Raw genomic sequence first — 20,029 nt, 5'->3', positions numbered from 1 at the left:
TAATTGCACATACAACACATGACGTAAAAAAACTATTTATATGTGCATGCTAGTTTTTAAGATGCATCAGTTTTTAATACGAACAAGCTGGTTTCTTCCATGCAGTAGTTTCAGACTGGTATTTTCCTTAGAAACTACTTAACAACGAGTGTTTTACATAGCAACCATACTATTTTAGGGAAATGAAGTATGCATTTGCATATACCACTTTCATAGTATATCAACCACAAATTATAACTACAAACAAGTTACTTTTGCCTGTTGATAATTTTTGATTGGCACTCTCATCTTAAACTTCCTAGCAAAGTTGATTTTGGATAGCAATTTATTTTTGTTATCTCTTTATATGTGTAGAAATCATTTGATTGATTTCAACATATCCATGGTATTATTCCTTTATATAAGCTGAAGTAACTTTCCTAATGAACCAGCATACCAATGTGTGTATCTCAGGATTTGGACAGCATAATAGTATAATAAGTGCATGTTTGTAAAAGAAGATGTATTGTATGCATGGTTTCAGCATTGGCTTTCTTGGTATGTCTAGTTTTTTTTACAGATGGGCAGAGTAATTGTGATTGTTTATTGTACATTTTTTACAGCAGTATTTTTGGAAAATTCTGTGTATTGTTTCTAAAGTAAACTCACAAAAAGGATAAGTAATTGCAAACATTCAGTGTCAACTTTTTCTGGTAAATAGTTGTTCCTGTTAATACTTCAAATAATCATTATATTTTACACAAATTCTTTATAATAAATAAGGTGTCACATTTTCTTTGTTTTCAGCTAACAGCACTGTTTTGATTTTAAAAAGGAAATATTTTATCTCTATTTCATTACATTATTTTTAAAGTATATGTTATAGTGTCATCCTATTCTTACCAGATTTCATTTGGTACTAAAATAACAAAACCTAGAGAAAAAAATATCACTTTTATTTCCAATATTTTCATTGCATCCGACATCATATTTAATATTATCATTATTATAAAATGAGTACATTATAAGTAATGGGATATGAACTTACACAGGTAAATGGACAGATAGTCACAGGACAAAAAGTCACAGGACATAAAGTCACAAATTTGGTAGGACAAAAAGTCACAGGACAAAAATTCACAAATAATCTGTTGACAATTGTTTGAATATGTAAGAGAAAAAGTCTTGAAATATTTACTTTTTAATACATATATTCATATTAAAGTTTAGGAAATGTGTCATTATACTGGAAAAATAAAGATTTATTTAATTTTAATCGTGCAAAAGAAAGATTTCTTGGCACCATGAAGTCATTTAAGACCCAAGCCTCTTTGACATTTTGTTTTTTTAACAATTATTTAATCATCTCTGATATTTTTTTGATACATTTTGTTCACAAAGTTGGTTTAAATACAATAGTTCAAGAAAAATACAAAAATATTTTTGTATAAGCGTGTTTTATTCAAAGAAAATATTCAGAAAAAATGAATGACTTTTTGTCCTGCGACTTTCTGTCCTACATTCACTTACACAGACCCACCTTGCTTGCATCATTCTCTATTTCTTTCTCTCACACTCTCTCTTGTTCTAATTACTGAAGAAATATAGGCAAACATTTAAAAAAAAATACCATTTTAATTTCCAATTCCAATTGAAATACACTGCATTTAATTAAAGGAGACAACTCTCAATCTAAGACCAAATGTCTTAAAGGTGGCTCATATCTGAAAGCAAGTTTAACTAACAATAATCCCTATCCTAACAATCAAAAAAGAGATCCACTCTGACATCAAATTTATGCAAAATAAACAGTTCACAAATATCATTTTACAAATAGACATCTATGTTAACACCACCAACACCCTTAAATGATGTACATGTACTCTACTAAAAAATGTTCTTTTCATTTCTAGTGTAATATCTCTTTATAAAACTTGCAATAAACATTCTTTATTAAATTTGCATGTTTCATGCATCAGAAGAGAGAAAGTTGACAAAACCACATGGATGTCATGCACCAAGGGCAAATAATGGTTTAAGATTTATTGTCATAGAATCTACCTAGTATACATATAGATATAAATGTGTCATAGTATATTTAAAAGAAAGCATAAATGCTTCAATCAATAAAAAATATAATTGGAAATATCACATGTTAAAATTTCAAGCTAATGATTAAATACAAGTTTTGTTATAAAATATAATGTTATGCAATAGTATACCTGACTTAACAATGTTATGTGAAGAATAACTTTGATACAATTTCGAAACCTAGAAAGTGTTTAACATCAATGTTTTTTGTTTATGCTGTCAAATGTAGAAGAGAATATCAAACAGAAGTTCTGAAAAAATTTACCATGAATAAAGTCATATATAGATTATAGACTACAAAGTCTTATCTGGTATCAAGATGTTAATTAGATAAGTTATTTTGACAAAAGATGTCTTATAACTAACTTCATATTGTGTATTTCCTTACTTTTATAACATCATGAATGGATACTGTGACTAGAGAACAATTATAATAGTACCAGACAGCTAAAACAATGAAGTGGAATGCTTATCTAAGCCTATTAAGGCAAAACTTTTCAGAATTTTAGGTTCACAATGCTTTTTAACTTTGTACTCGAGTTTAACAGAGACAGACATGTGAATTAGGAATAATTTCTCTCTACCTGTCACTTCCATTCTTACAATATTGAATTTTCACTTCATGGATCTATTAAAACATGGTTGAAAAAAACACACAGGCCTAACCCACCATTTTTTAAGTTGTCCTCATCCTGAACTAATAAGTCACACGTTTTTCTTCATGCCTGGTAAGTTGGGAAATATCTACAGTACTTTTTAGTTAGCTAATTTCTAGTGCATTTCAACAAAATTATATCTTGAAATAACAGAAGATGAATAGGAAACAATGTTACTTGAGTGTGTAATTAAAAACCATATTTTGATAGCAGCCATATTAATTTCTCTTTTTTACGACAAACAAATATCTGATGTAAAAAAAAAATTAGCCTAGTTACTTTGATGAATTTGATAATACAATTTTATCTTAACAGAATGAGAATTCTGTTTTCAAAAAGTTAATTGAACTGATTCATTTACATGTAGTATACACTTTACTCAGATGGCAAAAAAGCTTGAAATCAGTGTTTACAAATAGATCATTGTCCATACGAGCTAGGGTTAACATGTTACGAAACCATAAAAAAAAATTACAATGAGTTGTAAATTTTTTTAAATTCATATAAGAGAGCATACTCTTCAGTTTTTTCAATGTGCTATTTCTTTGTTCTGCAACCTGTGAGTTGATCCATTTATATTGTAGGTAGTTATCTAGATTATATCCTACATGACAACCTGAAAAAAAGATGGCATTATATGTTATTTGCATGAGCATTTAATTCATTTTAAATGTAAATAAGACAAAAAATTGAATGGGTTCCATTTGAAATATATGTGCTTAGAATTATATTATAGGGTTATTGCATGAATATTGGGAAATATTGTCCCGAATAGAATTTTATATTGCACGAGCTTGAAAGTGCAATATATGTTCTACAAGGGACAATATTTCCCAATATTCATGCAATAACCCTTTTATCTATAGCAATATAAAATTTGAAAGTAAAATTTGGTTTAAACTAAGATTTTGTCGTTGATGACGTCATAAATTTTGATGATTTATTGCACTAGTACAATAAAGGAATTTATTGCATGTTTACTTTTGGTTACTTTCTGTGGGGAATATCATATTGCTATGCAATAATATACTTTATCTTACCTCCTATACATTTCCAGGAATATGATTGGTTAAAAGCGTCCGCGTGCAAACCGTGTATATTTGATATTAGGTTAGTAGGGAGGCGGGGCTTATCTCATACACGGTTAGTAGTGGAGTTACGTCCCTTTATATTCCTTATTAGGTAAAAAGGGGGCGGGGCTTATTTCATACAAGGTTAGTAATGGTGTTATGTCCCTTTATAAAAAACAAAACGGTACTGAGAAAAAATCTTAAAAGTTCCAACAGACGAAGAAATTGATGATTAAGATTGAAATAAATTCATAAAACACATTTAAACCTTACAAGTCGTTATTGTTGGCATCTGTTTTTGTAGGATCAATGGAAGTATGTTCTTAGTGCGAACAGTATTGAAGACTTACTCATTTTGAGAATCACTAGTCTTAATTTCACATGTTAAGATAGTCGGTAAGATAAATTCGTTACATACGGTATATATGGGGTCAGTAAATTTCATATGGGGATTTGAGCTTCGCTCTCACCACATATATACCGTATTAGGTCACTAGCACACTATGTAACTAATAATATCTGTATGTCTTTTATTTTATTTAAATATTTCTTCTTTCCAAAACAATATTTTGCACTTAAACTATTTAATTTTTTCAGACTTTGACTAATATCTTGTATGAAAGTATATCAACATACTATAAAGTATTGAATAAAAAAAGTGATAATAGATAAATTTGACCAAATATTACAGCTCTTTTATAAAAGCATGCAAAGCAAACCTTTGATGAACTTATTTGCCTGCTTTTTTTGTTTGGATGTTGAAAGAAAATTTGTTAAGTATTTACTTATTTCCTACAAAAATCTATTATTAAATCTTTCTATCTTCTATTGCTGACATTGTGATAAACACATTTAGTGTTGAACATTTAATATACATTCCCCCTTATTGCTTTTATGAATGACAGCTTTTACAATATTCTTATGTATTGAAACATACTTACCAACATGATTGCACCAATGAAAACGATCAACCAAAAACCAAGAATCTTGGAAAAACACAGGGTCTCTGTTCAGACAGTACTGATGCAGGTTGCATGCATTATCATAGATAATAAGCTTAGGAGCTGCAAATCAACCAAATAATGAAATCAACACCAACATCTATATTGATATTATGTCAAGTTAATCCTATATATAAAATTATTTTTTTTCAAAAATTACATGTCAATCACTACTAATCAAATTCAAATGAAGTTAAATGAACCTTCTGTATATATAATGATAGTCATATTACACACACTTTGAGGTGGCTCAGTAATGATAGATCTTTCCCTTCTTGTTTGGGATTACTGTGAATTGTGTTTCTTAAGTTTTACTTTGGTACATTATTTGGAGATTGAGTGTGCATATGTCATTATATGCTATATGGTTAGAAAGTAATGTTTTCAAAGGAAGGTTTTTGTATATATCTTTAATTAAACAAAGCTTTTAAGTATAGCTGTTAAACATACTGATATATGATAACACAAAACGACCAATCTTTAGATGGCAACATACTGATATATGATAACACAAAACGACCAATCTTTAGATGGCAACATATTCATATATAGCACAATTTATAACAGTACAAAAAATTATAAAATGATGTAATGTTAGCAGATTATGAAAGGACAAGTTCATTATTAAATTATTAAATGTATAATGCCATCTGAAAAGTCTCAGTTAAAAAAAAATTGTCCCGTTTCACATGTAATGCGGCCCTCATATTATTTATCTATAACTATAGTTTGCTAACTATTTTTAGGCTCTTTCTTTTACTTATTTTAATTCATTTCTAGATTTCATCAGGTCAATGATATTGATGAAAATTGTAGCAAATATGATTAAAGACAGAGCAACATATAAGCTTAAACAAAATAAATATATAAATCACACACAGACAAAACACATGCAATGTAAAAAGCATATGCACACGCAATAAAAATAATAATAATTATAGTTATAGCTGAAGACAGCAAAATAGTAAAAGTAAATCAAGTTTAAAAATAAAAAGTAGGCTTGAATGATTAGTTGTTGATGTTAGGACTATTTATTCAATAATTCATGACAGAAGCTGAAGCAAATTATAAGTTGTCTTTTGTGTTTATATCTTGCATGTAGAGTATGACATTGCATTGCAACTGGAAAGATATTTTTTCTATAATATTTGAATTAGCCTCAGAATAAAAAAAATCTATTAAGTATCATTAAATATATGTAGAAAAAAATTACCAGTATGAAATCTAGTACAGAGAACAGTAAAAGGTATGTTGGGACTCTCTGCATCTTCCATAATCTCATAGCCATAGCAAATGCCTATATAATGAAAATGTGTAAAACTGGTATATGGTAATGTAATAAAAGTATAATCAAAGTACTGAAGTACTGAACATCAGAGGACCTCAAGTTGTGTTGAATTATTGAAAAATGACAGGTGTTTATATTATACCTACCAGACAGATATGTTCACCATACAATATAGTACAAATATTAAATATAGTTTGCTATCATATCTGAGATACTGACATGAACTAGGAAACTTAACTTTGTGAATTATCAATGATTACTTGGTCAAATGAGGACTGCTAGATTGGCATTATGACCATATAGTTGCACACATACAAAAATCGCTAACATATAACTTATAATAGAGAATCAACATAGCAAACAATTCTTCGAGTAGCTATATAGTCACTCACTGAACTATGAAAAAGAGATTCAAGACAATCATATCAAAACAGATAAATTGTAATATTGTGGCTAATTAAAAAATAAAGTGGGGAAAAATATATTGTTTTGGCGAAAGAGGTGGCGAAAAAAATAATTGACCCAGGGGAAACCCTGGGGCTAAAGATACCAGATGAACAGCAAACTCATAAATGGAAAATAAACTTGCAATTCCATGACTAAAACTGAAAAAGACATGCATACAAATAAAAGTACACTAGGAACAACATAGAAAACTAAAGACTGAGCAACACGAACCCCACCAAAACAGGTGATCTCAGGTGCTCCGTATGGGTAAGCAGATCCTGCTCTACCATAGGCGGATCCAGGGGGGGCCCTGGGGGCCCGGGCCCCCCTTTCCTGGGAAAAATTTGGTTGATTATATAGGGAATCATTGAAGCATGACTGGAGCGGGCCCCCTCTTAGGTCAGTCAGCGGGCCCCCCCCCCCCTTAGGAAAAGTTCTGGATCCGCCACTGTCTACAAATGGCATTTATTAACAATGTTTGTACATGTAGTATCCAGGTCTTTTTTCTGAAACATTTAGCTTTTGGATCAATTGCTAATTAAATGGATGTTAACACAGCAAGATTACTATCCCTTATTCTAGATTTTTGTTGCAGTCAACACAAACTCTTTAAATGTTCATAAATAGCTTCACTGAGTTACATTTGTATCTTGGTTTTATTGTAACACAGTCAATCATTTATCCATTATATTCTTTTTTTTAAATCAGCAGCTATACATGTACATTGTAGGTTCTGTTTTCTAATTATTAAATGGTTCATTGTAAATATTACAATGTATTATATGTAGATAGCCATTTGCTAATGATGGTATTTTTGTTAATTGAATATCACATTTGGATAGTTTTTCAACTGTTAGGTTTTTTTTACTTTGTTTTGGATTTAATAGTAATACTATGGATACCACTGGTATAGCAATGAGAACATTTTGCACTATACATATAGAACACAACTACCATATGAATGTTTCGGTCCTTTGTAAGAAACCTGTAAAACAGGCCTTGTAATTTTTTGGTGTATATCTTGATTTCCCGATTGTACATTAGTTTTCTTGTATATATTGTTTAACATTTGACATTTAATGGCTATTTCTAACTGATTTATGTATAGTTTTTTTCTGATTGTAAAAATGTTGTATGGTTATAAGCTTTATTTCTTTTTCATCATTTTTGTCTAGAGCTGGTGTCTGATTTATACCAATCATACCTCCCTTTTCTTTTTTTATGAATAATGACAACAGTTTGGTTTTAATTTTCATTTATGTATGTACATGTAACAATATAAAACAGTATATATACATGTATAATCGCATTCCATCATTAATATTGGTCATTGTTGGTATATATTTATCTTTAAGTTTAACAATGTACTGTGAAAGAACTATCTTCTAACAGATACTTAGTATATAATGGTTATTGTGAAACCACTGATTCAAAGGACAAGTTTCACTTATTGCCCAAAATAGCCTTAACTATAAAACTCCAAAAAGTTCTCAATTTGGTTCGTAATTTGGGTCTATTTCAAAAGTCTTAACACTCAATAAATCAGTTCTTTTCATAAAAGTACATTTGTCAAAATGTGATGATTTCGGGCAATTTTCAGACCTGAAAGCTTTAAGCCTTTAGGAATAAAGATTTGGCCGCTACCTACATGTACCATCCAAAATGTTTTGTAACCAAAAGAATCCAAATCTGATATATATAATTCATCAATATAAAAACTTTTTAGATCTTGGATGGCAGCCAAGTTTAATTATGCCAAAAACAATTAAAGTTTTACCATAGTTATCTGTGGTATAATTTTCACAATTATTCAATGGTTTTGTTGTGTCTGATTTTCGAATAGAAAAATAAAGATGGCAAGACCTGAACGATGCCGCCTAATTTTTTTAAGTAACATATGAACAACAGAGTCAGTGTGGGGCCACTAAGCTAAACTACCCGCTTTGCACCAGCCAATATAAATGAATGCCTAGGGTGGGAATCGAACCCACATACACCAACTCTGTTGTCCCTATATTTTTTTTAAAAATAAACAAAAAATTGTCAAGAACAAATTTAAAAATATAGCGCTCATAGGTTTGTCTCAATAAAGATTTGCTTAGTTTGCTCATGCAGTATCCCAATATTGCTCTCAATAGTATAAATAGGCTCATGTGTGCTCAAATAACCATTTAGATTAGTCTCAATATTGATATATATCTAACTCAATTGAGTAGATCTAGCTCAAATTTTACTCAACATATAACTGATCATATTTGCTCAATTTAAGATCTCATGGGTGCTCATAGATAAAGTTAACTGATTGTATTTCTCATAGATATAACTAATCATATTTGCTCAATTCAAGTTCTCAAATGCATGTATGTGTGAACAAATGTCTAATATAAGTTACTAAAATTTGACATGGATATGGTTACACATTTAAATTAAATAATGCTGTAGAGTATGATAAGCACAAGTATGTCATCAAATTATCATATAATTTTGGCGATACATGTCATGTATGGTCAAAATAATACAATACTACAAGCTAAGGAAGACTTAAAAAACAGGACAGTTAATCTATATTTATATCTCCAAAACTGCAAGGTTTCTCCCAATATATCTATAGTAATTCAGTAAATGTGATTAACCCAAATTCTGACATTTCAGTGTAAAGTAAGACTCTTGATTTTACGAGCAAGAGTCTTTATACACTCAAAAAGAGTCCAACTCTATTGGAAGAAGAAAAAGTCGAAGATTCTCTGAATATTATATAAATACAATAAATTCAACCAATTATAATTATATATTAGAATTACTTACATAGACATAGTCAAAGTCCCCCGTCAAGGGTCACATATACTAATGCAACAAACTAAGTCGGAGAAGGAGCGAAAATCCGAAACAGTATCTTAAAAAACAGAAAATAGTTCCGTGTGTGTGTCCAAGTGATCAATCTACTTGTTATTTACGAAGAAAAGAAATTTAACTCCAAAAATTGTTGAGATCTTTATAAAAACAAATTGTTGTTATAAAAAATACACAAATAGTAACCTTATCTTTAAAGGCCTTGCAGGTTCTTGTTACTCCTACCCAATCTGCTGGTATTTTCAAAATGGCTGCGGGGACGTGACCTGATAATTTATTTTAATATTATGACAGATTAAATTTTCCTGGTTTTGCTACGTTAATATTATAGACAAATATGCTACAAACGGTTTAAAAAGGTTACTCCAAATCAAATAATTGAAATATAATTACCTTTCTGTGTATAAATGTGTGAATTGATTTCCTCTCGATTTTCTACACGCTCGCTCTTGCCCTCTTGCACACTCGTGGTATTCATCCGCAACAACAATTTTCGATGCGTCATTGATATTGAAGATCGTTTTATTAATATACAAATATTTCTAACGACAAAACATTTTCATATTATAAATTTTGCATTAAGAAAAATTAAAAAAACTGAGTATCCATTGAAAACATGAATTTAAAAGAAGCGATACGGAATTTTATTCTGCACTATATAGGTCCGCGGGTCTATAATGTCGGTTATTATTCCAAAACTAATTATATATGCATCTCTTTGATCTTTGAAAAGTAGGCGATGGCAATACACCCGAGGCCCCTCAGGGGCCTCTGATGTAAAAATTACCATGTGATTAAATATCAGCAAGTAAAGGTTAATGAGTTGTCTCCCATGAACCTGTTAGTAAAAATAATAATTCCATCACCATAGGATTAAATAAGATAAACAAGAGTTGTCTCCCATTGGAATCAAACCAACCTACAATAAATGTATTCTCCTTTAGATGAAGACTTTTTAGTACCTGTTAGTGGTTAGTTAAAAGTAATATTTCCATCACCAAAGGATTAAATAAGATAAAGGAAAATGTTAATAAGTAAAATAGTACAAGAGTTGTCTCCCATTGAATTGAACCAACCTACAATAAATGTATTCTCCTGCAGATGAAGACTTTTTATGTACCTGTTAGTGGTTAGTTAAAAGTCATATTTCCATCACCAAAGGATTAAATAAGATAAAGGAAAATGTTAATAAGTAAAATAGTACAAGAGTTGTCTCCCATTGGAATTGAACCAACCTTCAATAAATGTATTCTCCTTTAGATGAAGACTTTTTATGTACCTGTTAGTGGTTAGTTAAAAGTCATATTTCCATCACCAAAGGATTAAATAAGATAAAGGGAAATGTTAATAAGTAAAATAGTACAAGAGTTGTCTCCCATTGGAATTGAACCAACCTACAATAAATGTATTCTCCTTTAGATGAAGACTTTTTATGTACCTGTTAGTGGTTAGTTAAAAGTCATATTTCCATCACCAAAGGATTAAATAAGATTAATGAAAATGTTGATAAGTAAAATAGTACAAGAGTTGTCTCCCATTGGAATTGAACCAACCTACAAAAATGTATTCTCCTTCAGGTAAAGATTTTTTATGTACCTGTTAGTAAAAATAATATGCCCATCACCAGAGGATTACATAGGAAAATGTTAATCAACAAAATAGTTTAAGAGTTGTCTCCCATGTACCTGTTTAGTAAAATCATGTTCCAATCACCCATGGATTAAATAACAACAGATGAATGTTAAAGAAGAAAAAAGTTGATAAGTTGTCATTAATGAACCTATTAAATAACAAATATAATTCCATCACTAGTGCATTAATTAACTAGTTAATTAATTGGTTAATAGTGCATGAATTATCTCCCATTGGAATTAAACAAACATACAATCATGATTTTTCTGAAAACAACTTCATGCTATTAAAAAACCAATCCCTCCACAGGCACAGCCTGGTTCACAGTCTGAGGTGTTGTGTATTTTGCCAACAAATGTTGACTGTGCCCTTACAACTAACTCCTTCATGATAGGATGCATAAATTCAGGAATTTTCCATTCCAGGTTTTTTAAAAATTTGAAAAATAAAGGAACTTCTTGCTCCAAAAGCACACTGTCATCATTTTGAAAAAAAAATCTCCAATCAGAAAATATTTGAAAGATTCTATTGTTATTATGCAAAAAACCACAAACTGGGTAATTGCTTGATAATACCGATAACAAATCACAATAAATCCCAGGACATTTGGCAAAACCAGATTCCCAAAAGTCATTCAATAAATCTGTCATTGCAGGTTGATAAGTTGAAATTAGTTTTTGTAATTGGCAGTATTCTTTTTCATCTAACCCCTCCTTAACAAACTTCAACAGCAGCTTTCTCGTTTCAGCATTGTTGATGAATACTCGTGTATTGTGAGAACTGAAATAATACAATATATGTGTAACAGAAAAACCCTGGTCAGTTATAACTTTAAAATCTTTCTTCCAATACACTTTACAGCAAAACGCCTTGAGTGTGCCATAAAGGAATTATATTTGTTAGCTTGCTAGCTGACCAGTATGCAAAGGAGGGTAGTATACCTAATATAATAACTAAGTATAGCTTTCTTTTCAAATATGAACACTTATCTGAAAAATATTCAAAAATTATTAACTCTAAATATAAATATAACCATGATGACGGCCATTTAAGAAAGAGCTCTTCTAGACTTGAAGAAAATTTCAACACTGATAATTCAAGTTCTTTTCATTATGATTGTTATTTTGATGTGCACACAATTTGGTTTAAAACCTGACTTTATTCTTTACATATGGATTTTTGTTTGACTGCTATCTGTCTCATTCATTTTAATTTCATTTGAGGTCTGTCAGATAGTAATTGCATTATGAAAATTAATATCAATGCATCTGTTAACCTATTTTTCTATCTGAAATTAAGATGCTTGACTTACTTTTTTCACATACTAAGGCAGATACGTTTGAAGACTTTCTTATAGTATTTTTTTATTATAATTGTTGAAATTATGTTGAACAACAATTTTTTACATATTTGCTATTTGACCTTTTTGTATATTTGTACATCTCATTGTCATTCTAAAAAACTCACATGTATTTATTGAGCTTCAAGTAAAATTAAGTCTCTAAAACAGAAAACTAATATACCTTCCATCAAATGTAACATTATCTGTTGTCTCCTTTAAATATTGTTTCCAGGGCATGAAGGTCTTTCTAAGTCCCAAAGAAACTCCATCCATAACAACAGTGTGTGGACAGTCTCCACATTCAGGACAGGAAAACCCATTGTTATAATTCAAATCCAATAACTCCAGGAAACTGTACCATGCATATCTTAACCTATTTACAAATTTTTTTTAGCATAATTATATATTTTAAGCCAAGAGGTATCCATGAAAGAATGCAACAAGAATGCTCATGCTGAAATGTCTCCATATGAATACAAACTTTTATCAAATTCAATTAGATAGCAAAGTTTTAATACAAAAGTTCTTGAACATGTTTGAATAAGTGATAAACATTTTGACATATTAGGGCAAAAACAGTAATATTTAGGCAAAAATCTTAAACGCAAATGTCTATAGGCTGGACAAATCATTACAAAATGATATTCATTTTCAAAAGCTTTCATATTGCAACATTGACATAGTCTTTCATTTGAACCAAAATATATCTTTTAATATGATAAAGCATCACAAACGTTGCAGATACGAATGATATTTGTTTTTCTCCTGAAACAGGGTTTACTTATTGTTACTTACCTGTTATACTGGAACTCCTCTGAAAAGTTCAAATTCCCACTTTCAAGTTGCTCCCAAGTCCACTGTTTGTAAAAGGATGATAGTGTGCACCTTTGTAGAAATTTAATACACAATATAAGGTCAATGTCAGAAATTTTTTTTTTCCATGAGACGTTAGAAACTGAGAAAGGCCAAGTTTTAATGAGCTCTTCCACAGTTTTGTGCCAAATACAAAAAAAACTGGATGTTTGATGTTTTTCAGACAATTACCAGTTATTGATTTTAAATGCAACTAAAAATAATGGCAAATATGTTTCTGAAAATTATAACACCAGAAACAAATTATTTTCTTTCCCTACAGCAACATGAAATGAAGACATAAGCAATTGTCCTTAGTCAGGAGTCTGATGTTCAGTGGTTGTCTTATATTACGGATTACAAATGTGTCGAGGTTTCTGATTGGATAACAACAGAGATGTCAGTATATATTCAGGAAACTGCCGGGGTATATACGACATTTTTATCCCCAATTGGAACCTCAAAAACGTCATCATAACACCGGTTACTATGTGAGGTAGTCATAAGCAATCAGACTGTCAGAGGTTCACAGAGGGAAAATAATGACGTGCTTCAGTCAATAATACATTTTTGATACAAAATCACGCAATTAACACTTTTAATACTTTAATTTGATGTTAAAAGTGTTATTATAAATTATTACATACACGATAAAATTATGTTCACAGCAAATTAGAAAATCCTTCACGTATGCCCAACATATCAGGTTGGGTTTTTCAATATATATGTGTTGTCAACAAAATTTAATACCTGCACTGGAAAATAACATTAAGTCAGGGGTAATCTGTAATATATGTGTAATTCAGGTCTCAGAAAGGGTATATACTGTGACATTCCCGGCTTAGGGCTTATATCACCTTCGCCTTCGGCTCAGGGGATATAAACTCTAAGCCGGGAATGTCACAGTATATACCCTGTCTGAGACCTGAATAACATATAATGTTTAAGTGATACATTTGTGTTTCTCGTTTTTTATATAGATTAGACTGTTTGTTTCCCTGTGTAAAGGTTTAACATCAGTATTTTTTGGGGCTCTTTACAGCTTGCTGTTTGGTGTGAGCAGAAGCTGAGTGTTCAAGGCCATACCTTGACCTATAATGATTTACTTTTATAAGTTGTCTCATTGCCACTCAAACCACATCTTCCTTTATCTATTCTAAAGTGTTACAGCTGCAGTATAAAACCAATTTTTGAGAAGTTGTACAAACATAACAGCAAAACAAAAAAAGGTGTTCAACACTTCAATACAAATGTTAATATTGTCAGTAGAATTGAGAAGTTTTTGCATAACATTAATGGAATATACATGTAGATAAAATTGGCAATAAGTATGTGCCTTTGAAATATCAGTAATTTACAATTAAATGGTTGTCATTTCGTGATGTTCTTCATTATAAAAAATGACCACATTGAGGTTCCCCTTATGAAATATGTAATAGGTTTAGGTCTTTCGTAATGGACTATACTGGTCCGAGAACACAATTAATTCGTAGTGCATTTCTTTTAGAACATAAATGAAAATAAAAAAAATCCCACCTGCGCTTTCTCAAAGAAACTTTTACAGTGTGTTGTACTACTTTTGGGACAAATTATATCAAATTTATAGAAAACTTCATCGCCTCTAACTCAAAATATGGCCAATTTTATGTTTAGGGCGTCTTGAAATCTTTTGACAGCTTCCGAAGTGCTCATTTTCAACCTTTTTCAGCTGGACCAAATCACTACTTTCCTTTAAAATTCTGGACCCAAATTTTTTTACAGTGTAATTTCAACCCCCTTCTTGCAATTTGAGGCAGTGAACATGGAGAAATAAATTTGGAAGGGGTATAAAAATTAATGGCAAGTAACCCACTGTCAACACTAGGGACTATATTTGTGAACAACGAAAATCAAGGGACGACAATGGTGGTCTCGGACCTACTGTATCAATGTTTGCTTATGTTGTTATAATATGTATGCTAACCTATAGCTGCATACATCCATACCATTTCATCTCATTGACAATTATACTAACTATGTGTATAAATTATATGACTCTTTTTTAATAAACTATTAACACTCAATGATCTTGGTTGTAATGATATTGAATATTGAAAAAAATGTGTTGACAATATATCCACTTCTTGTATGATTTTTATCTAATGTATACACTATCCATTTGTGTGCATTATAAGCACTCATGGTTGAAATTTCTTACCCTTGAGTTACATACTGTTTAAGATAATTTCTTAAAACCTTATGCGACACTAAATATGTGCCCATATTTAGCAGCTGGTCTTCACACCCATCATATTCCTTAACATTTTGGCATTCTCCAGAATTCAGGCATTGTCTGTAATAAGCTGTTGAAAATGGTATCAAATGATATTGATGAAATTGATGGCCTGTCATGTACAAAAATGTTACTTTGCAGTTCAGCACAATTGAAAGGGGAACTAGCTGTCAAAATAATCTTCACCAAATTAATTCAAAACCTCATATTTTATTTATTACAATGTAAAACATTTATCCCAACTATTAAAAGTATGAAATAAAAAATAAACAGAGCACAAGCATGAAAAAACGTAGCTTGCAAGTGTAAAATTCAAAATCAATGTTTTTTAGCTTATTTTGACAAAATTGAACCATACTGGCTTCTGAAAGCTAAACACTATTTCACTATTTGCATTTCATTATTGATTGAGCAAATTAAAAAAATTATTATATTTTTTAAACATCTTGCAGCTAGTACCCCTTTAAGAACCTTCATAATTTGAAAGCTGAATTTATTACTACACTCCCTTTCCATACACATACATATATGATAATAATGACCAATAATGCAATTGAAAAAAAAATTGATAGAAAAACATTTATTTAACTTGTATCACTAAAGGAGTCTATATCGTAAATAGTTTTTAATTTTTCTTTCTAATAGAACAACATGAACAATTTAACAACGTTTGAGATACTTTTTTTTAAATTTTAGACTCATTTCTAATAAAAACAGTTGGGGCAAATGTGGACAATATATTGAAGCTTAATATTGTGTGAATTTGGATTGTGATCAAATTTTTGGCATGATATAAGATTCTGATACAAAATAAATGTGGTCAAAGATCTTACAAATCTATTACCCAATACTGTGCAATTTAATATTTCTACTTGAATTTGAAATATGAAAAAAATTTGGAAAAAAAACCCTCACACTTCTTGAAACACCCCTTGAAGCAATAACCCCAAAACTCAATCCCAGTCTTTCCTTATAATATGGAATCTTGTAGGACAATTTCTTAGGTCCATACACTGAAACACAAGGAAGTAGAAAAAAGTTTTTTTTTTACCATTTTTTGGCCCTTAATCCGTAAACTGTTTGCCTCATAACACCTTAAATGAAAAACCTTCTACTTGTGGTATAATTCATTGTGGTACAATTTCAGAGCAATTAAAATGCTTAAAGAGTTTACAAAAGTTTTTACCTTGAACCTAGAAAAATGCTTGTTTTGGGCCCCTTTTTGGTCCATTATTCCTAAACGATTGGGACAATCATCCAATAATCAATCCCAACCTTCCTTTTTTGGTTTGAAAATTCTCCGAAAATTTCATAGAGATCCACTAACTTAAACTAAATTATTGTCTAGAAACCAATGTGTCTTCTGACGACGACCCAGACAACAACACCATGACATTATTAAACAATCCCAGAATTTTTTTTAGCAGTCTTATAAAAATGACTGACAATCAAATAAAAATCATACTTATATTTCCAGCTTGAAGAATAATGTTCAAGACATGCATACAGGAACAATTAATTAGATGAACTCAACTTAATTTATAGATGGATTATAATAATATCTAATAATATAAATCAGTGGGACTAACAGAATCATTAAAATTTGAGGTCACTCTATCTATATTTCTATATCTCAAATCTACACTTTTTCTTAGTATTGAAATGTCTAATTTCATCTCCAAGAAACCCTTTTTATCTGTAATATTTTCAGAAACCAGGGTTCCTATGAAAAATGCCACAACAGTTCCTTCATTGATAATATGTTTAAGAATAAACATGATAGTGAAGAATATGGGTAAAGAGGAAGCATGAAGTTATTGAGTGATGAATCTGAAAACATAGTTCCTGAGAAAAATTACTACAAATATTTCCTAAATAGCCATTTTGTGTAAAAAAAATCTAAATATCCATTGCATTTTTGCAAATACAGGATATATCTTATAAAAAATAGCTTGTGAATGAAATTGAATAAAATTATGATGTCAGCTGTTATTGGTTTTTCATTTTATGCAACTGGAATGAGCAAACTGGATTCCTCTTTATAAGATTTTAGTTAAACATAACTTTTTATTGATTTTTTGTATTATTACTGTGACTTTATGGCTGACATTGTGAGAAATATTATTATAGTTATTCTTTTCAAATGGTCATATTATTCAAACTGTATCAAACACAATTTTTTTTTTATACTAGTTCCCGTGGGATGAATTAAAGTAAACTTCTTTAACCTATTCGTCAGATAAGATTTTTTTAACAACTCACTCTTTACTTGTATTACATCATTTGTTGTATACAGTTTCATGTCTGCTTCTTCAGAGGCAATGCCCCAACCTGATCCACAGTCACATGAGCCGTCAATTGGTGGAACCAGTTTCAGTATGAAATCTTCAATCGTATTAGGCACCTGTGTGTGGCGATTCCTTTTCTGCTCCTCAGATGGACAATCAAATGGTATTTTAAGTTGGGAGATGCTTTGTGGCACATATCTGGATCTCCATTTCATTTCCTGGTTCAAGGCTTCTTTAACATTGACTGGAATGTCAGAGGATTCTTCTGTATTTAGTATTCCTTTTATATGTTTACAGGTTTCAGATGAATGCGGGCAGGATTGACATGCCAATTGTGGTGTAAGCCCACTGTATTGTACTCTCACAATGTTGTACGTGGTATCATTTGCATCCTGCCATCTTACGCATAGAATACTGGAGTTATTTTCCAGACCAAAGACCTCAATCTTAATAAATAAATAAATGAATATATTTATAATTATGTTTACAAAACAAATTTAATATAAGCAGAAACAAACCGTTACATTTTTAAAAGGCTGCACCAAAATGAATAAATATCAGTGAAAAAACGTAACGTAAAGAAATAAATAAATTCACAGTATTTTCAGTCAAATAAAGACTTCATATAGATCTATCTATAAGGAAAAGATGATACTCCCATCACCAGGTGATTAAATAACAACAGGTCAATGTTATAAGAAAAATTGTACAAGAGATGTCTCCAATGTACCTATAAGTAGAGGTAATATTTCCATCACCGTAGTATGAAATAAGATAAAGGAAAATGTAAATAAGTGAAATAGTACAAGAGTTAAAAAAAAAAAAAAATAGTTGTATCCCATTGGAATTGAACTAAGCTACAATAAATGTATTCTCCTTCAGATGAAGACTTTTTTGGTACCTGTTAGTGGTTAGTTAATTTCCATCACCATAGGATTAAATAAGATAAAGGAAAATGTTAATAAGTAAAATAGTACAAGAGTTGTCTCCCATTGGAATTGAACCAACCTACAATAAATGTATTCTCTTCAGATGAAGACTTTTTTATGTACCTGTTAGTGGTTAGTTAAAATTCATATTTCCATCACCATAGGATTAAATAAGATAAAGGAAAATGTTAATAAGTAAAGTAGTACAAGAGTTGTCTCCCATTGGAATTGAACCAACCAACCTACAATAAATGTATTCTCCTTCAGATGAAGACTTTTTATGTACCTGTTAGTGGTTAGTTAAAATTCATATTCCTATCACCATAGGATTAAATAAGATAAAGGAAAATGTTAATAAGTAAAATAGTACAAGAGTTGTCTCCAATTGGAATTGAACCAACCTACAATAAATGTATTCTCCTTCAGATGAAGACTTTTTATGTACCTGTTAGTGGTTAGTTAAAAGTCATATTTCCATCACCATAGGATTAAATAAGATAAAGAAAAATGTTAATAAGTAAATAGTACAAGAGTTGTCTCCCATTGGAATTGAACCAACCTACAATAAATGTATTCTACTTCAGATGAACACTTTTTAGTACCTGTTAGTGGTTAGTTAAAAGTCATATTTCCATCACCAGAAGATTAAATAATGTAAGGAAAATGTTAACAAGTAAAATAGTATAATAGTTGTCTCCCATTGGAATTGAACTAACCTACAATAAATGTATTAATCTCCTTCAGATGAAGACTTTTTTATTTGCCTGTTAGTGGTTAGTTAAGTCATATTTCCATCAAAAGAATATTAAATAACAGAAGAAAAATGTTAACAAGTAAAATAGTACAATAGTTGTCTCCCATGTACTTGTTATTAAAAAATAATAGTTCCATCTGACACCAAAAATGATTTCAACAAAAACCTAGTAATTGTGATTCAGAATTAAAATCTAGTTACCCTCTATTTGCTGATCATTAGATGCTAACACTTACCTGAATTTTAAATTGTGAACATTCCACTTTTTAAAGTAAATTGTTTTTTTCTCGTTTTTAAGTTATTGTAACCAACCTTATTTTTTTAAGTAAAAGCTAAGTTTTAAAATAATTGTCCCTGATTTGTCTGTCTACTGTGGATATATCTTTTTCCATCAATTTCAAAATCAGTTAAAAAAAAACCCATTCATATGAGAACAGATGGAGCATTTTGTTACACGTATATACTTATTAATCTGGTTCACATTTACTGAAATAACATAGACATCATATGTTCTTGAAATCAGTCATAAACTAAGTTATCCTTTCTATCTTTATCAACAACTAACTGTACTGTAATAA

General features: G+C 30.3%; 1 protein-coding gene across 1 annotated transcript in view; it reads right to left on the bottom strand.

Moving 5' to 3' along the window:
- Positions 1-921: 921 nt before the first annotated feature.
- Positions 922-20,029, bottom strand: part of LOC143072445 (uncharacterized) — a 31,072-nt gene continuing 11,964 nt past the window's right edge. The window contains exons 9-10 of the mRNA XM_076247370.1: positions 6,011-6,094; positions 922-3,342 (exon numbers count right to left, since the gene is read on the bottom strand). Coding sequence (XP_076103485.1) covers positions 3,331-3,342; positions 6,011-6,094 — 96 coding nt within the window. The 3' untranslated portion in view covers positions 922-3,330. The remainder of the gene's footprint in view (positions 3,343-6,010; positions 6,095-20,029) is intronic.

The sequence above is a fragment of the Mytilus galloprovincialis genome, chromosome 4, assembly GCF_965363235.1.
Source record: "Mytilus galloprovincialis chromosome 4, xbMytGall1.hap1.1, whole genome shotgun sequence".
Lineage (NCBI taxonomy): Eukaryota > Metazoa > Mollusca > Bivalvia > Mytilida > Mytilidae > Mytilus > Mytilus galloprovincialis.
The sequence above is the reverse complement of the archived record's forward strand: the minus strand, read 5'-3'. Positions and strand labels throughout refer to the sequence as shown.